The 27480-nt window shown below is 55.9% G+C and overlaps 1 protein-coding gene across 7 annotated transcripts in view; it reads left to right on the top strand.

Annotated features, from left to right (window-relative positions):
• SEPTIN9 (septin 9) overlaps nucleotides 1-27480 on the top strand; it is a 180708-nt gene that overhangs the window by 81940 nt on the left and 71288 nt on the right. For 6 of the 7 annotated variants that reach the window (XM_069542037.1, XM_069542039.1, XM_069542043.1 and 3 more), the window contains one exon: nucleotides 19144-19785. In XM_069542037.1, coding sequence (XP_069398138.1) covers nucleotides 19144-19785 — 642 coding nt within the window. Of the gene's footprint in view, nucleotides 1-8536; nucleotides 8709-19143; nucleotides 19786-27480 lie in introns of those variants that run through there. The other variant, XM_069542042.1, reaches the window with a different exon arrangement.

The raw sequence follows: 27480 nt of genomic DNA, 5'->3' as shown, positions 1-27480 counted from the left end.
GGGTCCCCTTTTCTCCACATCCTCTCCAGTATTTATTGTTTGTAGGTTTTTGTTCTTGCTGTTGATAATGTCCATTCTGACTAGTGTAAGGTGGTACTGCATTGTGTTAATAATTTTGATGTGCATTTCTCTAACAGTAATGACACTGAGCATTTTTTCACATGTTTATTAGACATCTGTGTGTCGTCTTTGGAAAAATGTCTGTTCAGGTCTTCTGCCCATTTTATTGACTGGGTTGTTTTAGTTTTCTGATATTGAGCTGCTGAGTTGCTTGTATGTTTTGGAAATTAATCCTTTGTCAGTTGCTTCATTTGCAATTATTTTCTCCCACTCGGGGCAACCTCTTTCTTTTTTGTGTCGCGTGGTTTTTCTCGGTTGACCCTCTCTCTCAGATTTCTGAGTCTGACAATCCCTCCTGGAATGCTGAGCCCCGCAGTCTCCAGCCTTTTCTCCTCCCAGTCCCTGGGCCATCTGGGGAAACCCATCTCTGCCCCGAGATGCAAAATTAAGAAAATCGAAGGACCTGGCCTTGAACACATTAGCGTGCCCTCCCAGTGCATGGCTTAGAGCTTGCTGTGTCTCTGTCCCCAGGATCGGGAGCCCTGCCCTCAAACACCTCCAGGAGGGTCCAGGTGGGATGAGGGAGGGGAGGCAGGAGAGGTGACCGGCTTTCCCCCCACCCCCGCCCCCCACACGTCCTCTTGTTACTGCAGCCTCTGAGGGACTGTCTGGCTAGGGGTTTGATGGACGTCCCCCTGAGTACAAATAGGGGGAGCATGGGCACCCCACCCTGGGGGGGCCTTACGTGGCTCTGTCGGGGGATGGGGCAGGGATAGGGAGTTGAGTTTGCCTTGCTGCCTGGGTCTTAGCAAGTCTGAGCTGGGACAAGGAGGGGTTGGAACTGTGAGCTCTTTGCAGCCGGTGTCTGGTCTTTTATGACCAGTCACAGGCACTTCCTCTGAGTTTCTAATCCAGCTTTCTAGTTGTCAAACCCACAGCCCTCCCCTGCCTCTCAAGGAGTGCAGGCTGATGGCTCCTCTGGCCATGGGCTTTTGACTGTCCTCTGGGGACCTCCGTGTGGGAGGCACCTCCAAGTGGGAGACTGTGGCTGAGGGTCCCCGTGGGAATGGGAAGGGAGACACTGGAACAGCGACCACCCCCTCTCTGCCTTCGGGAAGTTCACCTGTGGAACGGTCTCGGTTTTTTTTTTTTTTTTTGGCAGGAAGAAGGAGTGGTGTCCCAGGCAGAGTGGCCCAGATTCCGGCCACCTCACCTTCTCCCCTCCCCTGTCTTCGGTGAGATGGAAAACTTTCTGGTTCTGACAGTCGGTGGCCAGCAGCCTGCCGGTTCTCCAGACTCTCCTAGGCAGGACCTCAGCCTGGAGCCTGGCCGGCCCCTCCCTGGGTGCAGAAAGCCAGCCCCCAGCAGGGCTCTCTGGCCCTCCTTTCCACGTGGGTGGGCAGTTTCCCTCTAAGGGGCAGGCCAGGCCCCTGCCCTGAGTCCCCGGAGACCGATATCATCTACAGTAAAAGCATACAAGTTTTCCTGGCTCCATCCCAGGCCTGGAGGGGCGGCCTTTTCCGCTGTCCCCTGCCTCCTGTCCCCCATCACGAGTCAGGGGAGGGGTGCTCTGTAAAGAAACTGGGTTTGGGTTTTTTTTTTTTTTTGCCTTCAGTTCAAAAATGAAGTAAGTGCTAGAATCTTTCTGTGTCTGGTGGGCTGGGAGGAGGATGGCCTGGATGGGAGAGGCAGCCAGCTCATTCGTTTGTTTACTCAACAGTTAACCGTGGGCGCCAGCTAAGTGCTAGTTCTGTTCTCCATTCTGGGGCTCCAGGCATGAGCCCAGGAGAGGGGTAGGTTCAGGAAGGCTTCTTGGAGGAAGGGACACCAAGCAGAGTCCTGGGTAGGAGTTTACCAGGCAGGGTCTCCAGGCAGATGGTGCTGGCTACCTCCTGTTGGCGATTTCTGCCTGTGTAGTTGGTTTGGAAGACCGTGTTATGCCCACATCTGGGGCAGGTACCCTTGGCATTGAGGCGGAGGGTGGTGGGAGGGGGCAGTGCCTGCAGACATAGGTCGGGGTGTGGAGGAGCTCAGGCTCCAGCTTTCCTCCTGGTCAGATTGCGGGGAAAGACTTGGATGGTGCATCTAGTCCAGGTGGAGGAGGGGCACGTGATGTGTTTCTGTAGCGAGGGTGGTGGGTCTGGAGTGGCGAGCTTTTCCCTCCGGGATTCCATCAGAAAGACCTCTGAAGGGGCTGCTCTGCTGCTGCTGCTGCTAAGTCGCTTCAGTCGTGTCCCACTCTGCGACTCCATAGACGGCAGCCCACCAGGCTCCCCAGTCCCTGGGATTCTCCAGGCAAGAATACTGGAGTGGGTTGCCATTGCCTTCTCCAATGCATAAAAGTGAAAAGTGAAAGTGAAGTTGCTCAGTCGTGTTCGACTCTTAGCAATCCCATGGACTGCAGCCTACCAGGCTCCTCCGTCCATGGGATTTTCCAGGCCAGAGTGCTGGAGAGGGGTGCCATTGCCTTCTCTGGGAGGGGCTGCTCTACTTTCCTGCTAAACTACAAAAGAAGCAATGAGGAGGGGACGAGATGGGGAAGGTGCTCATTCATTCACCCCTTTGCAGGCCCCGTGCAGAGGAGAGGGGGCAGATGGGGCTGTGTCCCCTCCCTCCTGGTGGCTGCCCCCACCCCAGCTCCTGCCCAGGTAGAGGAGTTTGGGGGCAGCTGGGGGAGGGGTGGGGACACCAGTGAGGGGGGAGACCTTGCCCCTGCCCTGGCTGCAGCCTCCCCATGAAGCTGGGCTGGGAGGGGCGCTCAGATATTTGCATCTCCTAATATTTACGTGATGGAGCTGGGCTCCTGCGAGCAGCTGCCCCAGAGCCAGCTGTTGGGCTCCCGCCTCCCTCTCGAATTTTTTGTTCTCTGATCCAAGTCCCGGCCCTTCCAGCTGTTCCCCTTTCACTCACAGGCACTTCCTCTGATGGTGCTGGTTCTTAATCTTTGTAACCGTCTCTGTCTTGGACACCTTCGACGTGCCAGGCCCCAGGCTGGGCTCTCTGTATTCAAGGACTCTTGGTCCTCCTGGAAGCCAGCAAGATGGGCAAGTCATGAAGGTCACGCGTATCCCGAGGCCACACTGGAAGGGAGACCCTGGTGCACTGTGCCCCGGTTCTCACCTGGGCTGCCTCCTGGGCTGACCCTGCCTGGCCAGAATGGAAATCGCAGTCTCCCTAGCAGTGGGCCAGAGCTTGGGGTCTGGCAGAGGCTGCCTGTGTTCATATCCTGGCCTCATCTCTTTCCAGCTTGGTGACCACGTTAGTGACGCTGGAATCACAGGGCTCATCCTGCAGGTGTGCGTCCGAGGCTCAGTGCAATACAGGTGCTGTGCTGGTGTGGCCTGTAGCTGGTGCTGTACAGTTACTGAGAGTCTGACTTTTAGGGGGCGAGGTGGGGTGTGGAGGTAGCGTGGTGTGATGGTTTAGCATGTTGGCTCAGTCTGACTTCACCTCACCCGTGCTGGGATGTTCGGCTGGTCGTTCACCTCTCTGTGCCTCGGTTTCCCATCTGTAAAATGGGGACAAGAGGCAAATAGCTCATCTGGAGATCTTGGGAGGTGAATGAGCCCTGAGGGTTGTGCCTGGTGTGTGGTGAGCACCGGTAAACGTTGAGTTAAAGATTCAAGGCAATAAGCACTTCTTAGAGGCTCGTAAGTCACATGAGGCTTGGTCCCAGGCCCTTGTCTTAGTAACAAAAAGACCACAGACTGGGAGGCTTACATAGCATACATTTACTTCTCTCAGTTCTGGAGGCTGGACGTCCAAGGTCGAGATTCTGGCAGATTCATTGTCTGGCGGTGGCTTCCTGGTTCGCAGACAGCATATTCTCACCGTGCCGATACAGGGCAAAAGGGGAGAGAGAGCTCTCTGGGGTCTCTTTTAGAAGAGTGCTGATCCCATCACGAGGGCTCCACCCTCAAGACCTCATCAGCCCCAAAGGCTCTACCTCTAAGGCCCCATCACCTTGAGGGAGAGCATTCAGCCTGTGAATTTGGGGGAACACACTCTGCAGCAGGGCCCGACGTGGACGGATGAGCTTGGCTCCTGGCTGCAGGATCATGATGGTCTTTCGGGAGGAACGTGATGGCTGTTCTGGGAGTCGAGGGGAAGGGAGGCTGGCTGGGACCCTGGACGCCAGCACTGGGCCTCCCTCTGCCTGTTTCCTGGAGCAGATGAGTTAGTATGGAGGCCCTGGGCGGCTTCGACCTTCTCTCTCTCTCTCTTTTTTTTGATCTGGACCATTTTTAAAGTCTTTATTGAGTTTGTGACAATATTGCTTCTGTTTTATGGTTTTGTTTTTTGGCCGGGAGGTATGTGGGATCTTAGCCCCCTGACTGGGGATTGAACTTGCACCTCCTGTATTGGAAGGCAAAGTCTTAACCACTGGACCGCCAGGGAGGTCCCTCTCAATCTTCTCTAAGGGGATACTGCTAAGGGCCCTGGGCAGATCTGGGGGCCTTGTGACTGACACGCCCCCTCATCCCATGGGCCTCTGCCTTAGCAGTGCCCAGTTGTGTCCTTTGGTTTGTGACCGGCTCAGGGGCTGAGTGGTGGCCACTGAAGCTGGACAGAGATCTTGGGTGCCTTCGGGGGATGGTGGGGCTGCCTCCGGAAGGGTTGGATGCCTAGATGTCATCCTTGTAGGATTCCCAGGAGGGGGATGGAGAGGAGGCTTGTGAGCCCACCAGAGGGCAGATGTCCTTGCTCACTTTCTCCCCAGACAGTCTTGGGGTGCCAGGCCCACCCAGCCCTCCTGACAGGAGCTCTAGGAAGCGAGGACCAGTAATCTGTCTTCTAACAAGCTCTGGAAATGATTCTGATTGTCAGCTAGAGCTGAGAATGATCTGGAACCAGAACTTTAGAACCACAAAGGAATTTGGAGCACAGATGCAAGAATATATGGCGATGCAGGCTACCTGGTGCTGCAGGAGGAAGGCCCAAGGCTGTGTCTCTCCGTGAGCCTGCTTTACAAATACGCATGCAGTGAAAAGACTGGAAGGATGTTTGCCAGAATATTGATAGTGCTTATCTTGGTCGTGGGTTGATAGGTATTTTTTGCTTTGTTTCTCTGTGTTTTGCAGATTTTCTGCATTGCAGATACACTTTCTGTATTGCTTTTAGAGTAAGGAAAAGAGCAATAGATATTATTTTTTAAGGTTCATTGTCAAAAAGAAAACTCACCCAATGCAACTTCCCACCCCAGTTTGAGAGACTCAAAGTGCCTATTCCTTTGGCTGATGGTGCCCGAGCCAGGACCCCTGGGTCCCGCTGACTCTTTCCGGCTGTAGATTGGAGTGCTGAGTGGAGTGAAGCCCAAACACGCAGGCTATGGGGCCAGTTCTGCAGACAGCACTGGCAGCTGCATGTTTGGCTGCAGAGGACTGTGGCTGGAGCCTCAGTCCTCGACCTCAGACTAGGAGGGGAGGTGGCCTCTCCCGGCCCCTCCAGCTCTGCTAAGTGTTCGGAATCACTGAGCCTGTGGTTGCAGGAGTGATGAGAGAAACTTGGAGCTGGTGGCAGCCCCCACGGTCGCCCTCATGGGGTCATTGGGTGTCCCAGCTGGAAGAGACCAGTGTGCTGAGGCTACAGGGGTCAGCTGCCTAGCTCAGACAGTGTGTAGAGGTGACTTGTGACAACTCCATGCATCGTCCAGCAGCCCCCAGCTCTGGGTCATCTGCACAGACGCCCCCTCCCCCTCAGACCCTCCTACACCCAGCAGTTCTGCTGAGGACAACTTGGCTGAAATTCTCCATTTTCAGTTAAGAAAGGAATTACTCTTGCCTGCAGCTCTGTTTCCTGGAGGCGTTTTCTCTCTGCTGCTCCAGACCTCCCCCAACCGAGGGGCTTTCAGGCTGGGTAGGTTGTGTCTCTGGTGATGTAGGGGACCTGGGAAGTTTCTTGGTGTGTGTATGAGAGGGCCCTCTCCCTCTCCCTGCTGCCTGGTCCCCGCCGCTGGTGGCTGGAAGGGCCTGGCTTTCTGGGGGCTTCTTAGGGTGGGAATCAGGGAGGTACTGATTGGCAGCCTGGGCCCCGCATGGCCGGCAGGCAGGTCAGAGGTTATCAGGCTGAGCTGGTGGAGCTGGTGGAGCTGGGTGGTGGGGGCCGGGGTGGGTCTCCCAGAGCGGTCTCTGGCACGGAGGGTTTCGAGTTCACTGTGTACAGCTCTCATTTTTTCCCTCTCCCGCAGGCCAGAAGCAGACTTGAGAAATTGTCTATTTTGAGGGTGCGGCTCTGTGAAGGGTTGGGGGGCACTTTATCTGTCCACCTGCAACTGTGGCTGAAGGCTTCCACACTGGCTCTTTTGAGAAGAAAGTGCAGGGGACAGGAGGATACCTTAGGGGTCACATTTAAGCCTGGTCACCTCCAAGGATGTCCAGGGTACAGTGCCCGCCCTGCTCAGAAAACAGGTCTGTTCAGTCCTTAGGGAGGTTTTCCTTAAGCTTGTATTGGCCAGAAAACACTCAGAGGCTCAAAGAACAAATGTAAAGAGAAAAGCATAAGCAGGTGCTTGCCTGATAACCTGGGCTGGGCAGCCCCTGGACGGAGCCACAGAAGGACAGAACAGCTGCATGGTCAGTTCAGGGAGGCGGGGTGCAAAGACCAGGAAGGGGCTGGGAGTCAGAGGGAGCCTGTGGGTGTCCTGTGGCCACAGTAGAGACCGCAGGCTGGGGGCTTAACACAGGGTTCTGAGCCCAGAAAGTCCCGATTCATGGTGTGGGCAGGGCTGGTTCCTTCTGCTCAGCCTTTCGTCCAGATTCTGTGGGGTCCCGCCGACCTTGGTGCCCTGGCTGGTGGAAGCATCCCTCCAGTCTGCTCCCTGTCTCTCTGTCTCTGCTCTTAGGAGGGACCCTCACTCAGATTTTGCACGCTCAATTGTGTCCAACTCTTGGAGACCTTATGGACTGTAGCCTGCCAGGCTCCTCTGTCCATGGGATTCTCCAGGCAAGAGTACTGGAGTGGGTTGCCATTTCCTCTTCCAGGGGATCTTCCTGACCCACGGCTCGAACCCACATCTCTTGCGTCCCCTGCATCGGTAGGCAGATTCCTCCCTAAATCCAGGGTGATCTCATCTCAAGGCTCTTATATATTTATATATATATATTTATTTAATATTTATTTATTTAGTTGCAGCTCATAGGATCTTTCTGTAGCATGTGGGATCTAGTTCCCTGACAGGGATTGAACATTGGGACAATGGAGTCTTAGCCACTGAGCCACCAGGGAAGTCTCTCTCGAGGCTCTTAATTACATCTTCAGAAACCCTCTTTCCAAACAAGGGCACGTGCACAGCTTCTGGGAGTTAGAACATCCACCGACCTTGCCCCATACACTGGCCGACCTTAGGGGCAGCAGAGTGTCTAGGTATGGATCCAGAGACCACGCTTAGATGGGCTTAATGGCATGACTTTGAGTGATAGAAGGCCTCCCTGGGTCTCTCAGACTCCTCATCTGTGTCCCCAGAAGGTGATGGCACCCCGTTCCTGATCTTCTGCCCAGTGGTACAGCCCAGCCTGGAGGCTGTGCCCGGCTTTCTTTAGGTCTTCAGTGAAAGTGAGAAGTGTTAGTTGCTCAGTCGTGTCTGACTCTTTGCTGCCCCACCGGGCTCCTTTGTCCATGGATTTTTCCAGGCAAGAAAACTGGAGTGGGTTGTCATTTCCTCCTCCAGGGGATATCCCCGACTCAGGGATCGAATCAAGGCCTCCCAGAACTGCATGCAGATTCTTTACCACTGAGCCACAAGGGTTCTCTCCAAGTTCCAGATAATTGAGTGGCGTTAGCCAGGAGCTTGTCTCTGGTGAGTGCCCAGTAAGGGGAGTCCTGGAGGCGGCCTCACTCAGCCCCCACCAGGGCTCTTTGGAACATCTGGGTGGCCCCTAGGAGCCCCTTCCAGAATCTTCTCGGGGTCCAGCTGTGGCCTGTCTCACTCTACAAACCCACTTCCTCCTCCTGGTTTTCTGGACTCCTCCTTCTCTGCCAGCCCTCCCCCCAACCAAGCTCACCCCGTCCTGGAGTGTAGAGACCAGGTTGCCCTGAACCCACGAGTCAGCCTTGAAGCCTGTAGGACTTTGTGTTCACTGAGACACCTTCCTCTTGCCCAGCCCAGTTCGGCCAGTCTGGGGTCATGAGCTGTGACCCACTCCATTCCTTGGGAGGCCTGGGGGAGCAGCTGGACTCCTGGGTGCTGCCCTGACCGGGGCCTGAACTCTGCTCCTCGGGGCACTGTCCCCTGTAATTAGGCCGGAGCTCATATGGGCCTGGGCAGCACCTGCCTGCCCGCGCCAGGCCACAGCCCAGAGACGTGCAGAGCTCCATCTGCCCCTCTGGTGTGATTAATGGAGGCTCCACCTGGGCCCAGCAGACCCTGGTATTAGGATTTTTTGTTGTTGTTGTTGTTGCATTTTTAAAGTGTTTCTACCATTTCCTGCTGTAGTCAGCGGGGTGATTCCTCTGCCCGCTGGTTGGGGAACGACCAACCCCCTCTGGGCTGAGAACAGAGAAGGGGACTTGGAGCTTCACCGGGAGGAGCCATCACAGCGACCGCCGCCCTGGCAGCCCTGGGCCGTGGAGCTGAGACTGACCGGGGTCTCCAGGTGCTGCCCTGCCCCCTGCCCAGTCGTGGGGAAGAATCGGCGCTGTCACGGACTGCTGTGAGCAGGCCAGCTTGTCCGCAGGCTCTTTGTGGACGGGGTGATTCTTGCTCCGTGGGTGGGGGTGGCTGGGGGAGCACCCAGGGAACAGCCCTCCATGGGACCCTCTGGTCAGCGGAGGGGCTGTGCTCCAATCTGGAAGCAGCTCCTCAGTTCTCTGTGCAGGACAGGACCCCCTCGGGGCGTCTGGGGCAGCGGGGGAGGGGTGTGTGCATTAAAGGGCCCGGTAGCCTTTGAGCCCTCGGGCTGCAGCCTGTGGCTTCAGGTTTTGACCTCAGTCTCCTCTCAGGGGCTGCCTCCTGCCCTCCTCAGCTGCCATTCATCAGGGAACCTTTGACCCACGGAGGCCAGAAAGGTCCTCTGTCCCCTCTGGTCCCCTGCAGGCAGGGCCACACCTAGACCCTCTTCTTCGGCCTTTCGGGGAGCCTGGGCTCACCGCCCCCCTCCCAAGTCCCCACCCGGGTCAGGATATTCTTCGCCTGTCTGCCCGCGTCTTTGCGTGTAGCTTTGGCCCCGTTCTGTCTGTCCTCTCTCTGCAGAGTAGAGCTCACAGCTAGCCTCAGAGGGCGAGGACAGTGGGTCTGAATGCACTTACGTTCCCGTAACTTTTAATTTTACTATGGAAAGAAGGAAGTGCAGTGTCTTAGGGTGATTGTTAGAGTCAGCCTGGAATGACCCTGATGTCGCCAGAGCCGCGGGGAACCAACTGGGAGATGGCCGAAGTGGGAAGAGGCCCCGAGTGGCTTCCTTGTAACATTTGTTGTGGTTTTGCTCTGTAGAGAGGAATTTCTTAAAGCAGAAGTTGCTATGTGGCTGCGTGGCTGTCCCATGATGCCTACCAGGGTCTTTCCTCTCAGGCGGCTCCTTGACCCTGCGAGCCCTCACCCAGGATCCTTCTCTGTTGGCAGGGGGGTGGGAGGGGAACACAGGTAATGGACCCACCTTAGCTGGTTGAACTTGTTGCCTTGATGGGAACTCTGTTGGGAGAGAACAGGGTGCCCTGACTGAGGACAGTGAAGCAACAGGTGCGAGTGGGGACGTCCTGGGAGGCTGGACGTCCAGGTGGCCCTGCCCCAGGAAGATGGGGTGGGGAGGCTCAGAGGCTGGCTGGGAGTGGCAGCCAGCAGCAGGAACCGGTCACTGGGCCAAGGCATTGGCATCTGTGAAGGGCCGGAGTTGAGCTGGTGGCTGGCGCAGGCCGAGAGGGGAGAGGGCCTTCCTGCCAGCCTGTCCGATTCCAGGGTGCCCGTGTGCCCCGCCAGAGCCGGTGAGGCCATGCGGGACGTGGCTTCCGCATCAACAGAGGCTGAGGAGGCTGAATGGAGAGGCCGTGGCAGCTGAAAGACCTGTTCTGGGTCCTCCTCCTGCGGCTGCCAAGTGCCCGGAGCAGGGACCGCTTCAGGCGATAGAAATGTGCTCTCTCCCGGGTCTGGAGGCCAGAAGTCAGGTGTGGGCGGCACTGGTTCCTTCTGGAGACTCCAAGGAAAGGTCTCATCCAGGCCCCTCCCCGACGAGAATCCGCGGCGTCCTTGGCTTGTGGGTGCACCCTTCCATCTTCACGTGGCTTCTCTGTCATCTCCTTCTCTGTGTCTTATGAGGACACCTGTCCGGGTTCAGGGCCCAACCTCATCGAGGATGGTCTCACCTTGAGAGTCTACCCTGAGTCCATCTGTGTGCTAAGCGTGCATGCTAAGTCGCTTCAGTCATGTCCGACTCTTTGCGACCCTGTGGACCGTAGCCCACCAGGCTCCTCTGCACATGGGATTCTCCAGGCAAGAATACTAGAGTGGGTCGCCATGCCCTCCTCTAGGGGGTCTTTCCAGGGATCAAACCCTCATGTCTTATGTCTCCAGCATGGGCAGGTGGGTTCTTCACCACTAGTGCCACCTGGGAAGGCCAGGGACCCTTCTTCCACATCACTTCCACAGGTGCCAGAGTTAAGACTCAGACGTACTGTCCAGGGGGCCGCTGTGGGACCAGTGTCCTCTGTAGACAGCTTAAGATTTGGATGCCCTTCTACAGGCATCAGGCAGGATCCATTCTGGGTGGATTAGACTGTGTAGCTGGTCTGGGGAGGGCAGGTTCTGCCTGTGTCCTTGCTTGCCAGCGTGGAGAGAGCTTTTTCCAGGGAGAAATTAATGTGATGAATTGGGGATTAAGAGAGGGTCTGGAATCCGAGGGCTGGCTGTTGACCGCAGCTGCCACTGGGCTCCCTGCCCGTCGTGGGTGGGTTCTTGTTGGTGTCTTGAGTTGAGGGGCCAGGGTCACCTTTGCACTCTTTCCAGTGCCTGGAGGCATCATGGGCGGGAAGGGCTTTGTGGAGGGTGTCCCTGTGGTGAGTGGCAGCCTGTGGGGGGAGGAGGAGGGGGCCTGCTGTTTCTCTTGGCCCAACTAGGCAACCCAGCTGGCGGGCACAGCCGACCTCCTTCGCACGTCGCTGTTCCAGGGCAGGCGGTGGGCCAGGCCTCCCCCGGGGGAGAGTGTGAAGAGCAAAAACGCACCCCAGAGTGCCCATGTCCTAACAGCCGAAGGAAAAGACAGTCCTCAAATTGTTGGGGGAGGATCTTCCAGGCGGTCCGGTGGTTAAGACTTCGCCTTCCAGTGCAGGGTATGTGGGTTCAGTCCCTGGTTGGGGAGCTAAGACCCCACACATACCTCTAGACCCAATACCAAAATATAAGACAGAAACAATATTGTAACAAATTCAATACAGACTTTAAAAATGGTCCACATTAAAAAAAAAATCTTAATTGAGAGGAGTGGAGAGGTTGGGGGCTTTCCAGGTGGCACTAGTGGAAAAAAAACCTGCCTGCCGATGCAGGAGACAGAGAAGACACACGTTTGATCCCTGAGTCAGGGAGATCCCCTGGAGGAGGGCGTGGGAACCTCCTCCAATTTTCTTGCCTAGAGAATCCCATGGACAGAGGAGCCTGGCGGGCTACAGTTCATGGGGTCGCAAAGAGCTGGACATGACTTAGCACGCACACACTGAGACGCTGACCTCACGCTTTTTGCCTGGGTTTCTAGAGCACCTGGTGAACCCACAGTTCTTGGGGGCACTGGACTTGCCCTGCATGGCCCCCCAGGGCTCAGTGGAAGTGGCTCAGCTGGGTCCTCCAGCCCAGAGGGTGCAGGCCACCAGTGTGGAACAGGGGTGTGAGGTGCAGGCCTGTGTCTGGTCAGGGCTGGGAGCAGGGGCCGTGTGCTGCCCTCAGCCATGTGTGCAGCTAAGCCCAGGGTGGCCGGTGTCCTCAGCCACCACGCCGGGCCCCCGGGACCCTGAGCTGGAGTGGGAGGCAGGATGGGGCTGGCGCCAGACGAGGTTCTTAGGCCACGTCTGGACCCACAGCCCAGCCAGGCCTGCTCGGGGAGGGCCGGGGAGAGGCCTCAAGGGAGGGTCCAGAGCTGTGGGTGCCAGCTGTGGGCCTCCTCTCTTCCTTTATTTGGACTTTGGCTGGGTCATTGTTAAACAAACGTGTCTCTCGGTGGGAAACCCAGGGCCACTCGTTGCCATTGCTGTTTACTGATGTCCCTGTCCCAGGCTCTGCTGGGCCACGGCGTCTATTTTAAGCGCTTCCTTTTGGACTGTTTCACTTCTGGAGGACACCCCCTCCCACTGAGACTCCGCTGGGGGTGCTGGGGGACCCCAGAGTGCTTACCCGTCAGTTACCACCCCGAGGCTGTTTCCTGGGGAAGAGTGCTTATCCCTGCCTGCCTTCCCGGTGTGGGGCGCTAGGTGGGCACCAGGGGCAGATACTGGCTGTGGGTGTGATGGACTCAGCGGAAGGAAGGGTCGTGCAGCCGCGTCCACCCCTGAGGTGTACAGACAGATGGTAATTATACCAACAACAGCTGTGATTGCTTCCCCGGGCATCGCGGACACGGCACGTGGAGAAGCGGAGGCCCAGAGGTAACAGTGGTCATGCCACCTTGTTAGAGCCTCTGCATTTATTTGGTCCCGAGGCAGGAGCCCACTGTGTGCCCAGGCTGCAAGGCCCCCACACCTGGCCAGCTCTCAGCTCATCCGAGGCATGCAGGGCCACTGTCCTGCCCTGTCCTGTGCCTGGAACCGTCCCCCTGGCCCCGCCCAGCCTCCCTTTCCCCAGTGAATTTGTTGTTCGCTGGGATTATGTCTTGCTATTGTGGCCTTGGGTTCCTTTCCTTTGCAGGCGTGTTATTTCAGGGACCAATCCGTTGGCCTGTTGATTCTTCTTCCATCTTCTCTGCCGCCCTGGAGGGAGCTTGTCCACCCAGCTGCAGCGCCAGCTCCTGGTCCCCATGGGAGACTGGAACCAGGGGAACTGAGTCCACCCCAGGGGTCTCACATGCCCCAGACTCGCTCTGATGGGTTTTTCTGTGGTCTTTCTCTGCAGCCTCAGGCCAGGGAGCAGGGAGGTGCCCTCCACCTGGCACCCTGGGTTCCCTGGGTGTCTGACCCTGGCTCCCATGTGGCCACTGTACCTCAGGACAGAATTTGCTTTGCTGCCACCTGGAAGAGACTCATATTGACCGGGGCCGCTGCTTCTGGAGCCTGAGCCTGGGATCAGAACCCCCTGAGCTGTGGCAGTGGCCACAATGCTCCTCCCACGGGAGCTGACCTTGGTTTTGACCTTGTTCTTTGCATGACGTTCATCCCAGCCTGGAGCAGGGCTGTAGGGCTCACCCCACGTCCCTTCCCCAGACTGAGGTGTGCTCCAGGAAGTGCTCCGGATTGAGGAGAGGTTTGCTCACAGCTGCGCCCTCACAATGGCCTCTTGTCTGCAGCGCATTCCTCCTTAAACAGGCCCAGATCCAAGCTGCTCTCGCCCCGACCCCCACGGGCACGATGCTGGGAGGTTTGCATTTGGTCAGGCAGCCGGGCCTGTGTGGCAGGCAGCCGAGACTGTAGGTGTTTGATGGACCAGGAGAGGCTGGGCCAGAGGCGCGGTGATCCACACCCTCCCCTTCTTCTTAGCAGGGTTTGTTTTTTAAGAGCAGTGTTGATGGTTTTATCCCCTGAAAATATGAAGTGACCCGCATTAGCGTAGGCACCTTGGGAAAAGGCAGGAAAGTGTAATGAATTAAACAGCCACCTTAATTCTATCCAGAGATGGCTGTTTTCCTCGAGTGTGCGGGCACATGTGTGTGTGCACGCGCGTGCGTGCGTGAGTGAGAGACGACGTCAGGCCCGTGCACGCATCTTGGGTTGTTCTGCTATTTTTACTCAGTATGCTCAGCATTTCTCATCTTCAGAACCATGATTTTGATGACTTTGCAGGACTCTGGCACATGGGTTCAGAAAATCTCCGTAAACTCGAATTGTTTCCAGCATTTGCTGTTTTAATGCTGATGCAAACGTCTCATCCATAAATCTTTGTGCAGATTCGATCATTTCCTGGGGAGTGAATTCCCAGAAGTGGGCCAAGGGTCTTCAGGCTCTTGTGCACGTGGGGATGGGCGGGTGGGGGCCAAGGACAGCTTATGAGAGCAAGGGAGGTTCAAGCCTGGTTTTGGGGGCGGGGGTCTTGCATTCACGAGAAGAAGGAAGGGGGCATACTCACTTGGGAATGGTGTGAGCAGGGGTGGGCCCCCGTGCCCTGTGGGTGATGGCCGTCCTTTCCCCTCCCAGTGGCAGTGTGGGGACCCTCCCAGTACAGCCTGGCCCTATATTTGTCAGGTGCCCTGCAATGGTGTGTTCATCCTGTCCAGCTGGGCACCTCTAGCCTGGCTACTGGGGGCATTAACATCCTGCAGGCAAGAGAGGAAGCAGCCTCATGCCCTTCCCCACTGGCCTGGTCCATTGAAAGGCCACTTTCTGCCCATCAGTCCCTCAGCCAGCTGGTCATCAGATGTGGTCACCTAAGGGCATCCATTCTGCAAAATGACCAGCTCCTGAACACTCTTGTTGGCTTCCACGGCCACACGTGGACACCCTGGGCTGCCTGCCCTTCCGCCGGGAGCAGGGAGAAGAGTAAAGTGAAAAAATACCCACTGCTATGGTGGGTTATACCCATTCTCCAAGGAGGAAATGGAGGATGTTAGCAGGGAGAGTTTGACCCTGGGAAGGGAGAGGTGGCTGTGCGTGTGTGGGCAGGACTGGAACATGTTTCTAGGATGCCCATGGGGGACGGGATACTAGAGGACCCTGTCCTGCCAGCTTCGTGACAAGCTGCCTCCTAATTTTTCCCAGCTGGGTGCTCATCATGTCATGACATCCTCTGTGTAGAGACAGCTGCTCCCGGGGCGTCCCTTGCAGAGTCTGCCGTTAAAAAAATGATCTTTGATTTCATCACCGAATATTTTGGGGTAAATCTAGAGCGATGTTATTCCGTGATGACTTCTCCTACCAGCCGGGGTTTCGTGTGATTCTAGGAAAGGAAAAAGGAGGCTGCTTTTCCTCTCCTGGGTCCCTGATGGAGCAGTTTTCTGGAGCTCGGCCATGCTTCCATCGGTCTGGCTGTGGGACGTTTGTTGAGTGTGGTCAGGGCTGGATTGGGGCTGGGTGCAGAGCACCCTCAGGAAGGGCCCCAGACAACCTTGTAGCCCAGAGGTTTCATCCGTCTAATGGTCCCTGTGTTAACTTCCTGTGACTGCTGTAACAAATGACAGCAAACCGCATGGCTTACGCAGAAATCAACTCTCATGGTTCTGGAGACCGGAAGTTCGAGATCAAGGTGTCAGCAGGGCCAGCTTTAGGGAAGCTTTAGGGAAGAGTCCTTCCTACTTCTGGTGGCTCAGGCGTCGTTGGCTTTTGACTGTGTCACTTCAGTCTCTGCCTCTGTGATCACGTTACCTTCTCCTCTGTGTGTCTCAACATCCCCTCTTCTTTCTCTGATAAAGACACTTATAGGACTTAGTGTGTGTGCATGCTAAGTCTCTTGGTTGTGTCTGACTCTCTGTGACCCCATGGACTGTAGCCCGCCAGGCTCCTCTGTTCATGGAATTTCCCAGGCAAAAATGCTGGAGTGGGTTGCCATTTCCCCCTCCAGGGGAATCTTCCTGACCCAGGGATTGAACTCGGGTCTCCTGAAGCTCCTGCATTGCAGGCAAATTCTTTACCACTGAACCATCCGGGAATTATGCAACTTACAGCCCATCCTAAATCCAGGACAATCTCATCTTGAGGCCTTACCTTAGTGACATCTGCAAAGACTTTTTTTTTTTTTCCAAAGGAGGTCACTTTCTCAGTTCTAGGGGTTGGGACTGGGACATAATCTTTGGGGGGACACTGTTCAAAGTGCAACTTCTCAGGGTGAGATGGGGGTTGAAGTCCTGGTGCCTGCCTTCCCTAGGCCCACAGTTATAAACCTGTGATCCAGTCTGGCCTCTGAGTTGTGAAGAGAACTCACTCGAGGCCCAGGAAGGGGTGGAGAGCTGGCCCGTGTAATGGAGGAGAGGACCCCGGCTCTCTTCCCAGTCCTAGCGGACTGGGGAGACCAGGATGACACAGGAGAGAGTGTTGTGAACTGCATGGGGCCTGGGCAGGCTCTGGGAGGAGGCAGAATGAGCCTGGCTTTGGGGTAACTTGGAATCCTCGGGGTGGGGGGGAGAGGAGTGCTCGTTTGTGGGCATGGTATAAGCCATCAAGGACTCCCCATCAGCCCTGGAGGTTTGCTGAGCAGTGACTGTCCTGATGGTGGAAACAGCCCCTGTCTTCTCAGAACTAGACTAACCAGGGTGGCTGGCGGTGCCGGGCAGTGAATGTCTGGATGGATAATAGAGCTGAATGCTAAGCATGCAGATAGCATGGGGCCAGGGAGTGGCATGAGCGAGGAAGAAACACCAAAGCCAGGAAGAGCAGCCGAGAAAGGAGAGGATGGTGGTGGGGCTAGGCGTGTGCTTTTGGTGGAGATTTTGTGTTCTGGGGAGCAGTGATCTGTGCACATGCTGGTCTGGTTCCAACTCGTTGCCAAAGCGGAACTGTGGATGGTTGGGTCAGAGAGGTTTTTGCTTTGGTGCAGGGTCTTGGTTTTTGTGAGTCACAGTTGGAGGGGCTTTCAGATGGGCTCTGCAGGGAGGGGGCGCTTTCAAACAGGGGCGCAGGCCTCGCCGGGACTCACAGGTCGTTTCATTCCTGTGGGCAAACCTGACAGAGAGCCCTCACCCCACCTAGTTCCTGTTCTTCCCAACTCAGCCCCAAGGAGTTAACACCAAGGAGTCCTGGACATGCACGTGCTGAGGTGGGTGGGGCATGGATCCCTCCTCCAGGGAGCTCACAGACAGACAGGAGCCACTATCGAGGAGAATTTGGACAGTGCTCTCGGGGCGGGGGTAGACCAGATGTCACGGGAGGCCCTGGGAACCACTAGAGATCACAGTTCCGGGCACTCGGCCCTGGACTTTCTGGCCAGTTTAGCAGCTACTTGACCTCTCTCTCCGGCACTTCAGGCTTCTTTGGATGTGTGGTTTGCACCCATCAGTATCTTGCTGGACAGCCCTCGGAGAGAGGTGGAGCTATGCCAAGTTGGGGTCCCTGCACGGGCTTTCCCTGCTGCCCTTGGCCATGAAACTGATCAATCCGGAAGTGAAGTCAAGTCACGGTGGGGCCCACTGACTGATTGCAGCCCACGGATATGATTTTATTCAGCCGCACAGCGTTTTTAAGGAGGTTGTTTTGCTTCGTTTGTGCCAGCATTTAAAAATCAAGAGGTTACATATTAAAAAATAAAAGATCCAGATTTCTCCCCGAATCTGCACAGTTCCCTCTCCGGTCGTCCTTACCGGGCCTCAGGGAGGGTTGAGCTTTGCAAGCCAGGATTTTGTGCCCTCTGTCCACCGAGAAGGAGGTGTGCCCAGGGTTTAGAGAGGGTCCCCCAGAGGGTGCTGTGTTTGGGGAACTGGTAGTACTGGTGGTTGGGTGTCAGAGTCTGGGGTCCCCTTGGCTTCCTCTTACATCCAGTGCTTCAGAGCACACAGTCCCCTGGCCACCCATCACGCCCTGGTCTTCTGAAGGAGGTTCTGTCTATAGAGAAGAGATGAAGGCTCTTAGGGAATTTGGAAGAAGGAAGACTGGCAGGAGGGGCTGCTCAGAATGGCCCTGAGAATTAGGGGAGGAAATGGCAGGGAGGGTGGTCCCTGTAATCCTGGGCTACTGGGGCTGCGAGGTGGGAAGACGGTGGGAGAGACCCTGTGGGTCGCTGAGGGCCCAGGCTGGAAGGAGCTGGTGAGTCTTTCTGCCACGTGGGCCCCTTCCTGCTCTGGTCTTTATAACCGGGAGCAGCTGGTTCTCGTTTGCAGTGAGGCTGCAGGGACCATGGGGCTGGCGGCTTCTTGGGCACCATCCCCAGCACCTTGGAGGGAGTGGACGGACCCTGGTGGAGATGGCGGGGGGCCAGGTGGAAGCGCCGGGCTGTGTGTGGGGTGGGAGTTGGGTGGTCAGCGTCCCACATGGGCCTGGGTCCGGCTGGGGCAAGTAGTACAGGATGGAGGCAGATGCCGCCGGGGCCGAGGACTGAGAAATCCACAGTGGTGTGGACTTTGCCGGGATCTCTGTTAATCCACCAAGTGGACAGCCATGTGGTTAGAACCCTGGGCCTTGGAGGTAGATGCGTCTTCTGGCTCTGCCGCTCACTCCACACTGCTGGGCATATTACTTAAGTGCCCAGGCCTCAGTTTCCCCATCCATATCAGGGGATTGTAGCGTTATTTCCACCATGGGGCTAGGGTAGGGAGCAAATGTGTCTGTGCATGGTAAGCCCAGTGCCTTGCCTGTTGTTAAAAGTCCCAGCGTTGGCTGTTCCTGCTGATGTTGATGTGATGGCGTCATTCCCATCGAGATTCTCACTGGCTGTTGTTATTGGGGGCATCTCCCATCTGACGGGCTTCCTTGGCTCAGACGGTCAAGAATTTGCATGCAATGCGGGAGACCCGTGTTCGATCCCGCGGTTGGGAAGACCCTCTGGAGTAGGAAATGGCAAGCCACTCCAGTATCCTTGCCTGGAGAATTCCACGGACAGAGAAATCTTTGGTGGGCTGTGGTCCATGGGGTCACAAAGAGACATGACTAGGCAAGCAACACTTTGACTTCCCCATCTGTTGTTGGTGGTGGTGTTTGCTGATGCTGTCTGTGTTGGGTGGAGGTGATGAAGGGTAATGGTGGTCATGATAGGAAAGAAATAAAAATCCGCGCTTGAGCTGGAGCATCCGTATAGAAAATGCAGCTGGTGGGGCCACTGCCTCGTCAGGACAGAGAAGTCCTCCAAGCTTCCGTCTTTTCTGTCTCTCCCAGAACACGTGGCTGCTCGTGCCTCAGCCCCTAGTAGAATGGGGCTGTCACCTTTTCTTCCTGAGAGGTAAAAGGGCACAGGAGTCTTCCCTCTTGCACCCTTGCCCCTGTGCAACAGAGCCATCGCTGCAGCCTCCCCGCCGGCTGCCTTCCCATGTTAACCACTAGCAGGATGTTTGCAGGCGTTCCCTAGCCGTCTGCTCATCACCTTCTCCTCGCTTTATCTTCCAGCCTTGAAAAGATCTTTTGAGGTCGAGGAGGTCGAGACGCCCAACTCCACCCCACCCCGGAGGGTCCAGACGCCGCTGCTCCGATCCTCGGTGGCCAGCTCCACACAGAAATTCCAGGACCTGGGTGTGAAGAACTCAGAGCCTGCAGCCCGCCATGTAGACTCCCTGAGCCAGCGGTCCCCCAAGGCCGCCCTGCGGAGGGTCGAGCTCTCCGGGCCCAAGGCCGAGCCCGTGTCTCGGCGCACCGAGATCTCCATCGACATCTCGTCCAAGCAGGTAGAGAACGCCGGCACCGCCGGGCCATCCCGGTTCGGGCTCAAGCGGGCCGAGGCGCTGGGCCACAAGACGCCGGAGCCCGCCCCCCGGAGGACGGAGATCACCATAGTCAAGCCCCAGGAGTCAGGCCACCGGAGGATGGAGACACCCGCCTCTAAGATGCCCGAGGTGCCCACTGCCCCTGCTGCTGACACAGCCCCCAAGAGGGTCGAGATCCAGGTGCCCAAGCCAGCCGAGGGGCCCGCCTCCCCCATCCCACCCCAGACCCTGGAGAATTCAGAACTCGCCCCGATGTCTCAGCTGCAGAGCAGGCTGGATCCCAAGCCCCAGCCCCCCGTGGCCGAGATCCCAGCCAAGAGCCAGGAGGGTGAGTAGCAAGGTGCCAGTCGCCTGTGCTGTGATGACTTGGGGAGTGGGGAGCTGGCTTTGCCTTGGAATCTTGGAGAAAGAAGCTGAACATTGAGTTGAGGGGTGGCTTATACTTCTGAAATCTCAGGGGCAGGGACTGGGGGGCTCTTTCTGTCCCATAGTGGACCACAATGCAGCAAGTTGGATTTCAGTTAGACTCTGCAAAGAATCTCTGGGTTGTGAGGTTCCCCCTTTAATTGGTCAACAGGGTCGTGGTGTAACCATGGCTGCGACCCCAGGATGTAGGGGCAGGAACCGGGACAGGCTCGTGCTGGGGCGGGATGGCTGTGAGACCCCAGGACAGGCTCTCTCGGTCCTGGTGGGTGGTGGTCTCTGGGCCTTGGAGAGGCAGGCTCGGCTTCTAGAAGGGTGACACGTGCCCTGCAGGTGCCCCCCAGGGCAGAGGCTGCGGGAGGTGGGAGGGGGCGGTTCCTGCCCTGGAGGGTCTTCCTCCCAAAGGAGGGAGGGTTGTGCCCAGACACGAAGAGGGCATGACAGCACCTCATGTCTGCATGCTAGGGTTTTCAGGGCTACCAGGAGGGGTCCCAGGCCAGGGAGCCCCGTGATTCCTGCCCACGACTCTGTTCAGGGCTCTTCTGCTGGCTGGGGGGCGATTGAGGGCATGCTACTGTTCTTGGAGGTCCAGACCCAGACTTGTGCTCACAGGGAGCTCACAGGGGACGTGATGCTGTCCCATGAAACACCATTGCTGCCCCCTGCCCTACAATGAGGGTCTTGGCTCCACAGGCTATGTTAAAGTGCCGGCTGAGCTGTGAGCCTGATGGAAGCTGGGTCCGGTTGTAATCCTGGGCCTCCGAGCTCAGTAAATGTTCAATAAGTGTCCCTTGGGTTGGACAGGCAGAACATTATGGGTTTTTGATTAACCTTTTAAAAATTGTTTTCATGGTGGTAAAACACGTATAATATTGACCATTGTAGCCGTGTTTAAGTGTACAGTTCATGCATATTAACACATCGTATTGCTGTGCAACCATCTCCATCCATCTCCACAACTTTTTCATCTTCCCGACTGAATCTCTGGCCCCATTACCTTCCCCCATCCCCCAGCCCTTGGCGCCCACCTTCCCACTTTCTGTCTCTATAAGTTTGACTACTCTGGGTCCTTCCTATAGGTGGAATCCTGAATATTTGTCCTTTTGGGTCTGGGTTATTTCACTTTGCACGTCTTCAGAGTTCATCCATGTTGCACCAAGTATCAGAATTTCCTTCCCTTTCTAAGGCTGAATAATATTCCATTGTATGCATAGACCACATTGCGTAGCCATCCATTGGTTTTGGGTTTTTTTTGGTAGGTCCTCAATACATATTTATTGTTTTGAAAATTCCTTTGAAAGCCTATTTCTTATTTTTCCTTTTTAAATTCTTTTAATTGAAGGATAATTGCTTTACAGAATTTTGTTGTTTTCTATCAAACCTCAACATGAATCAGCCAAAGGTATACATATATCCCCTCCCTTTTGAACCTCCCTCCCAGCTTCCTCCCCGTCCCACCCCTCTAGGTTGATACAGAGCCCCTGTTTGAGTTTCCTGAGCCATACAGCAAATTCCTGTTGGTGACCTCTTTTACATATGGGAATGCGAGTTTCCATGTTACTCTTCCTATACATCTCACCCTCCCCTCCCCTCTCCCCATGCCCATTCCCTATGTCTGTTTCTCCATTGCTGCCCTGTAAATAAATTCTTCAGTACCATTGTTCTAGATTCCGTGTATGTGCGTTAGAATACGATATTTATCTTTCTCTTTCTGACTCAGTTCACTCTGTGTAATAGGTTCTAGGTTCATCCGCTTCATCAGAATTGACTCAAATGAGTTCCTTTTTGTTGCTAAATAATATTCCCGATGGACGTCTAGGTTGCTTCCATGTTCTAGCTGTTATAAATAGCGCTGCAGTGAACAGTGGGATACATGTGTCTCTTTAAGTTTTGGTTTCATCAGGGTATGTGCCTAGGAGTGGGATTGCTGGGTCATATGATGGTTTTATTCCTAGTTTTTTAAGGAATCTCCATACCATCTTCCATAGTGGCTGTATCAATTTACATTCCCACCAACAGTGCAAGAGTGTTCCCTTTTCTCCACACCCTCTCCAGCATTTATTGTTTGTAGACTTTTTGATGAGGGCCATTCTGATCAATATGAGGTGATATCTCATTGTGGTTTTGATTTGCATTTCTCTAATAATGAGCGATGTTGAGCATCTTTTCATGTGTTTGTTAGCCATCTGTATGTCTTCTTTGGAGAAATGTCTGTTTAGGTCTTTTTCGCACTTTTTGATTGAGTTGTTTGTTTTTCTGACATTGAGTTGTGTGAGCTGCTTGTATATTTTGGAAATTAATCCTTTGTCAATTGTTTCATTTGCTATTATTTTCTCACTTTCTGAGGGTTGTCTTTTCACCTTGCTTGGTTTCCTTTGCTGTGCTGCAAAAGCTTTTAAGTTTAATCAGTCCTATTTGTTTACTTTTGTTTTTATTTCCGTTACTCTGGGAGGTGAGTCATAGAGGATATTGCTTTGATTTATCATTGAGTGTTCTGCCTATATTTTTCTGTCAGAGTTTTATAGTTTCTGGCCTTACATTTAGGTCTTTAACCCATTTTGAGTTTATCTGTGTGTATGGTGTTAGGAAGTGTTCTAATTTCATTCTTTTACATGTAGCTGTCCAGTTTTCCCAGCACCATTTATTGAAGAGACTGTCTTTGCCCCATTGTATATTCTTGCCCCTTTTGTCAAAAATAAGGTACCCATAGGTGCAGGGGTTTATTTCTGGGCTTTCTATCTGTTCCATTGGTCTATATTTCTATTTTTGTGCCAGTACCATACTGTCTTGATGACAGTAGCTTTGTAGTGTAATCTGAAGTCAGGACGATTGATTCCTCCAGCTCGATTCTTCTTTCTCAAGACTGCTTTGGCTATTTGGCGTCTTTTGTGTTTCCATATGAGTTGTGAAATTTTTTGTTCTAGTTCTGTGGGAAATGCCATTGGTAATTTGATTATCCATCCATTGTTGATGGACACCTGTGTCCTAGTACTGCTTGGCTGTTGTGAGAAAAGCTACTGTGAACTTGGGTGTACAAATATCTCTAGTTTCTGCTCTAAGTTCTTTCTTTAAAAAACAAAAACCACAATATATTTATTTGGCTGCCCCAGGTGTTAGTTGCAGCATGTGGAAACTAGTTCCTTGACCAGGGATCAAACCCAGGCCCCTGCATTGGGAGCAGGGAGTATTAGCCACTGGACCACCAGGGAGGTCCCTAACTTTCCCTTTTAAATGAGAATTTTCCCATGGTGATAGGGTCTTGTGATAGGGTGAGGGTTAGGGGTGTTGGTGGAGCAGCCGCCTTCTCAAGGCCCGCATTTGACCGAGCGGGTCGGGTGGGGTGAGGGGCTGACTGTGAATTTCCCGTGACGCTGGGCGACAGTCTGGCGGCAGGGACCAGAGGTCTCCTCCAGCCCTGCTGTGTGGGTCTGCGTCTCCCCAGACGTGACCCTGCAGAGCCGTTCCACCCCCCAGGCACTGTGTGGACACATGGCCTGTGTTTGGGGAGTGGCCGGGAGGCCGTTTCCTCCTGCTCTTCTGTTGGTCCAGGGCCTTAGCTGCCGGATGCGGCTCGCTCCTGGGGGTGAGGTGTTCACGCTCAGCTGAGTCAAACAGGATGTGATTGGGGAGACGGTCGTCAGCCATCCAGCTGTTGATGAGATTTGGCCCTGGATACCTGAGGAGGTGGTCCCACTCTGGGAGGGGGGACAGGCCGGGGGTGTCCGCTCAGGGTTGCACTGGCCTCTGTTGTCAGGGTGGGCAGGGTGGGGCCTCAGGCAAGTCCAGGAAGGTCTTCCTGCAGTGGCAGACACTGCTGGGATTTAACCAGGAAAAGAGGGGTGGGGAGGAGCCTTCCCGGCTGAGGCCCCAGTCCAGAGGTGCTGGGGAGCCTAGTGTCGGGGGCGGGGCTGTGTGGCTTCTCCAGGGGAAAGAATTTCAGTGTCTGAGCGGGGTACCGGAGCCCTGGACCCACAGCTCCTCTGTGCAGATGGGTGTCAGGCTCTGCATGGAGAGGTCCATGGGCCAGGGCGGCTGTCCTCTGCCCTGGGGGTCGGTGTATGTGCCAGTTGAATGTGTACCTGTGAGTGAATTCACATGTGTGCTGAGCCTGCTCCTCCGTGTCTTACAGGCTGGGGCGGGGGGGGGGGGGGGTGTCGGGAGGTCGGCAGCTCCCTGAGGGCAGTGCTCCCAGGCTGAGAACTGTTAGATGCATTTGAAGCAGGTGGGGGTTGGGCAGATGCTGTGGAGGAACAAGGCTTGGGTTTGGAGGAGGTGAGGGCTTGGATGAGTCTGTTTGGGAGAATGCTTTCCATTTAAAACAGCGCTTCAGAAGTCACTGTGGGTGAGCCTGGAGGTAACACAGGGTGAGACGTGGACTGGGAGGAGGAAGCAAAGCCTGCAGGGGACTGGGGGATTCGACCTTCACCTGCTCGGCCTTGGATGTCCAGTCCTGAGGTCCTGGGCAAGTGCAGGTGAAGGTCAGAGCCCGATGGAGGGGTGTTCCTGGCGTTTATTGTTGGGGCTTCTGAACCCCCCCGCTCCTAGTCCCTGTTCTCAGGCTTCATTGGTTTTTTCCTTCCTTCCCCTCCCCTGGTTTTGGTCTCTCCAGCCTCTCCAGGCACCTTGGCCTCACTTCCTGTCCATCTGTCCTGCAGACCTGGCACTCCCATCCCCTTTCACCCTTCCATAGGTACGGGGTGGGGAATTGGGTTGGCAGCTCCCAGAAGCCCCCACCCTGCAGGCCCCGCTCTGACTGCTCTCTGTGTGCCCCCCGCCCCCCACCTCACCCCCACCCCCGCCCCGGGGCAGGGAGCAGCTGGTGCTGCAGGGGCAAAGGATCAGGGAGATCGGGAGCTCTGCACCCTCTGCTGTGACTCAGCCCTCTGCCTCCGCCTCCAGGAAGCCTTCCAGACTGTGACATGGTTGCAAGACAGGGTCTCCTGGGACCTCAGCTGAGTTACTCCTAGATTGACCTCCCTAAAGTACAGCACTAATAAAATCTGTGTCCACTCTGAGTCTTCACTGTTCATCTGCCTAGGATGGCCCCAAGTGGATTCACCGTCTTGTGTAGCTCATACCTCTCTGCTTCCCAGCTCTTTCTGCTCTGGTCCTTTCATGGTCTCCCATGCTGGGACTTTCGGGGACCCCATGGGACCTCCCTAAGCACCAAGCAGATACTTTTTGGGTCAACCGAGAACCCACAGGTCTGATCCACTCAACTCTGGCGTGCTGAGTTCTTGGTTTCTGAGACTGATGATCCCTGTCCGTGGACTTGGTATCTCCATTCTTGCTTCTCTCTTGGGCTCTGGGTGGGAGTGGCCTTGTCTCCTCTCCCAGGTCCCTGCTCTGCCCCCCTGCCCCTGCTTGGGTGGCTCTGGGTGGGGCTGGGCCCCAGGACCCAGACCCACGTCTGCCTGGCAGGCTCCTGGCTCTGCCTCCCCCGGGAGCCACCCCCCCGGCTTCACCAGCCAAGTTTCCCCGAGGCTGCCTTATAAGGCGGGCACTGGCCGCTCACTCGTGGGTCTGGTTCTTTGCCGTCTCTGGATGCTCACTGGGGGCTGTGGGAGAGGCCGGGGTGACCGGACAGAGTGACGAGTGGAGTGTCCCCAGACTGGCGCCCTGCTGAGGACTTGGGCGTGTCCTGGCTCCAGTCCATGGGCCTACTGGTTCTGAGCCGCTTCGCATCACCCCCACCCCACTACTTCCCAGCCTCAATTTCTTGATCTGTCAAATGAGAGAGGAGTGGGCCCTGCTGGCCCAGGTAGCAGGGATGGGGGGTGGTCATGGTCTGAGCGCTCCAGGTGCAGCTCCCCCTGCCCAGCCCCCAGTGGCCAAGCCAGGTGTGGTGCCGGGGTCCCTTGTGATGTAGGCATGACCTTGGGATGGGGCAGACGCAGCACGAATCTTGGTAGGGTCTCCCTCTGACTTAAATCCCTCTGGAATATCCTTGGTCATGCGTAGAGCCTTGAGGAAGGTGGACATCAGACCCCTCCCACACCTCTGGTGGTGGGTATGGCTTTTTGGCAGACCAGGTGAGCCTGCTGCCTTCCAGGTGTACCTGGGTGCCTGTGTTGGGGACTGGGGCAGAGCAGGGAAGACGTTGTTTCCCCCACGCAGGGAACCATGGGGGCCACAAGCACAGGACCCAGGAGAAAGCAGCCCACCTCCCTTGCTGGCCTTCCCAGCTGTCTGCCAAGCCCAGCTCGGTGGTGAGGGGTAGGAGCGAGGCTGCATCCTGGGAATGCAGCCGAGCAGCTGCGGAATGCCTTAAATAGAGCCGGGCACAGCTGCGGGCACGGGCTGGGCGGGCAGGCAGGCGCTGGCTGCAGGCGGGCCCGTGCTCTGCCTCCCTGCAGCTTGCAGGCTGTGGCCCTGACCACCCAGTCTGGGATGGGCCCTGGGATGGAGCTGGGTGAAGCCTCCCGGGTGCCCGTCCTGAGGAGCCGAGCAGCTGCAAGGAGAGGGGCTGAGTCCGTTGCTGTGGTCTCTCAGGCCCGACAGCTGCTGGGAGCCAGTGTCTGCACAGCGGGACTGCTGTCTGGGGGACGCGCTCACTCCAGACGGCCACACTCTGTGGACAGAGGGCACATGCAGTGCTCTGGGGGCAGGGGCAGCTGGGACCCCTGCCCAGCGACCCGCAGTGTGGGCGGCCCTGCCCTGACCCCAGGTTCTGACAGGCGGCCTGAAGGATGGTGCCACGTGGTTCCCAGTGGCCCGATGTGGTCAAGTGTGGACCCAGGGCTGCGGGTCCGAGAGCTGATGGGGGGTAAGGGAGGGGACCCTTCTCTGGTCTAGGCGTCACTTCCTTTCCATGTTTTATCCAATTTGGCTTTCTCTGCCCTGGGCCTTTCTGTGGGTGTCACAGGAGCCCCCCTGGGATTCCAGGGGCTCCCAGACTACTGGTTGTAGTTAATGAGCAGAGGCAGCTCGTGCCCAGGACTGAGCATTCAGTTCTTTGAGCAGGGGGACCTCCCTTTCCCTGTTCCCAGGCTGCCAGTGGGCACACCCCCCTGGAACCCCAGGGTTCTAGAGAACCTGATTTGAGAACCCCTGGTCTGTGCAGTGCAATTCAGAGAAACCTGTGCTGGCCCCAGCAAGGAGTTGGGAAGCAGAAGTGGCCTTGGACATCACCTGTTCCATCTTCCTCCTTCTAAAACACAGAATGTTCGAGCATGAAGCCATCTGGGAGGCCTTGTCCACTTGTCCATGGGAGAAATGGCCCTCAGACCGCCTGTCCTGCCCTGGCCTGATGACCTGTGCTCGCTGAGTCCTTTTCCTTGTTGCCATGGGCCTAATTCCTCCTGCACAGCGTTGTTAGAACAAAAGTGCTAACATGTGAGGACCGCCAGTGCGGGCCCAGCCCCCCGGGAGGTTTTGTTAAACAAGTTCATAAACGAAAAACAAATGCAGCCTTATTTAACGAACAGGCGCGGTTTGGCCTTGCACGCTGCCCCTTTATCCCCGAGCTTGTGGTTCACGTGCCACTCGGAATTCCTGGTCCCCTTTGCCCTCTCTGCCCCATCGCTTTTTCCTCTTCCAATTCTTAAAAGCTGTGCATGGCTGTTGGGAGAAGAGAAGAAGTCAAAGTCACATGGTGTGT

The sequence above is a fragment of the Ovis canadensis genome, chromosome 11 (genome assembly GCF_042477335.2).
Source record: "Ovis canadensis isolate MfBH-ARS-UI-01 breed Bighorn chromosome 11, ARS-UI_OviCan_v2, whole genome shotgun sequence".
NCBI classification, from domain to species: domain Eukaryota; kingdom Metazoa; phylum Chordata; class Mammalia; order Artiodactyla; family Bovidae; genus Ovis; species Ovis canadensis.
The sequence above is the reverse complement of the archived record's forward strand: the minus strand, read 5'-3'. Positions and strand labels throughout refer to the sequence as shown.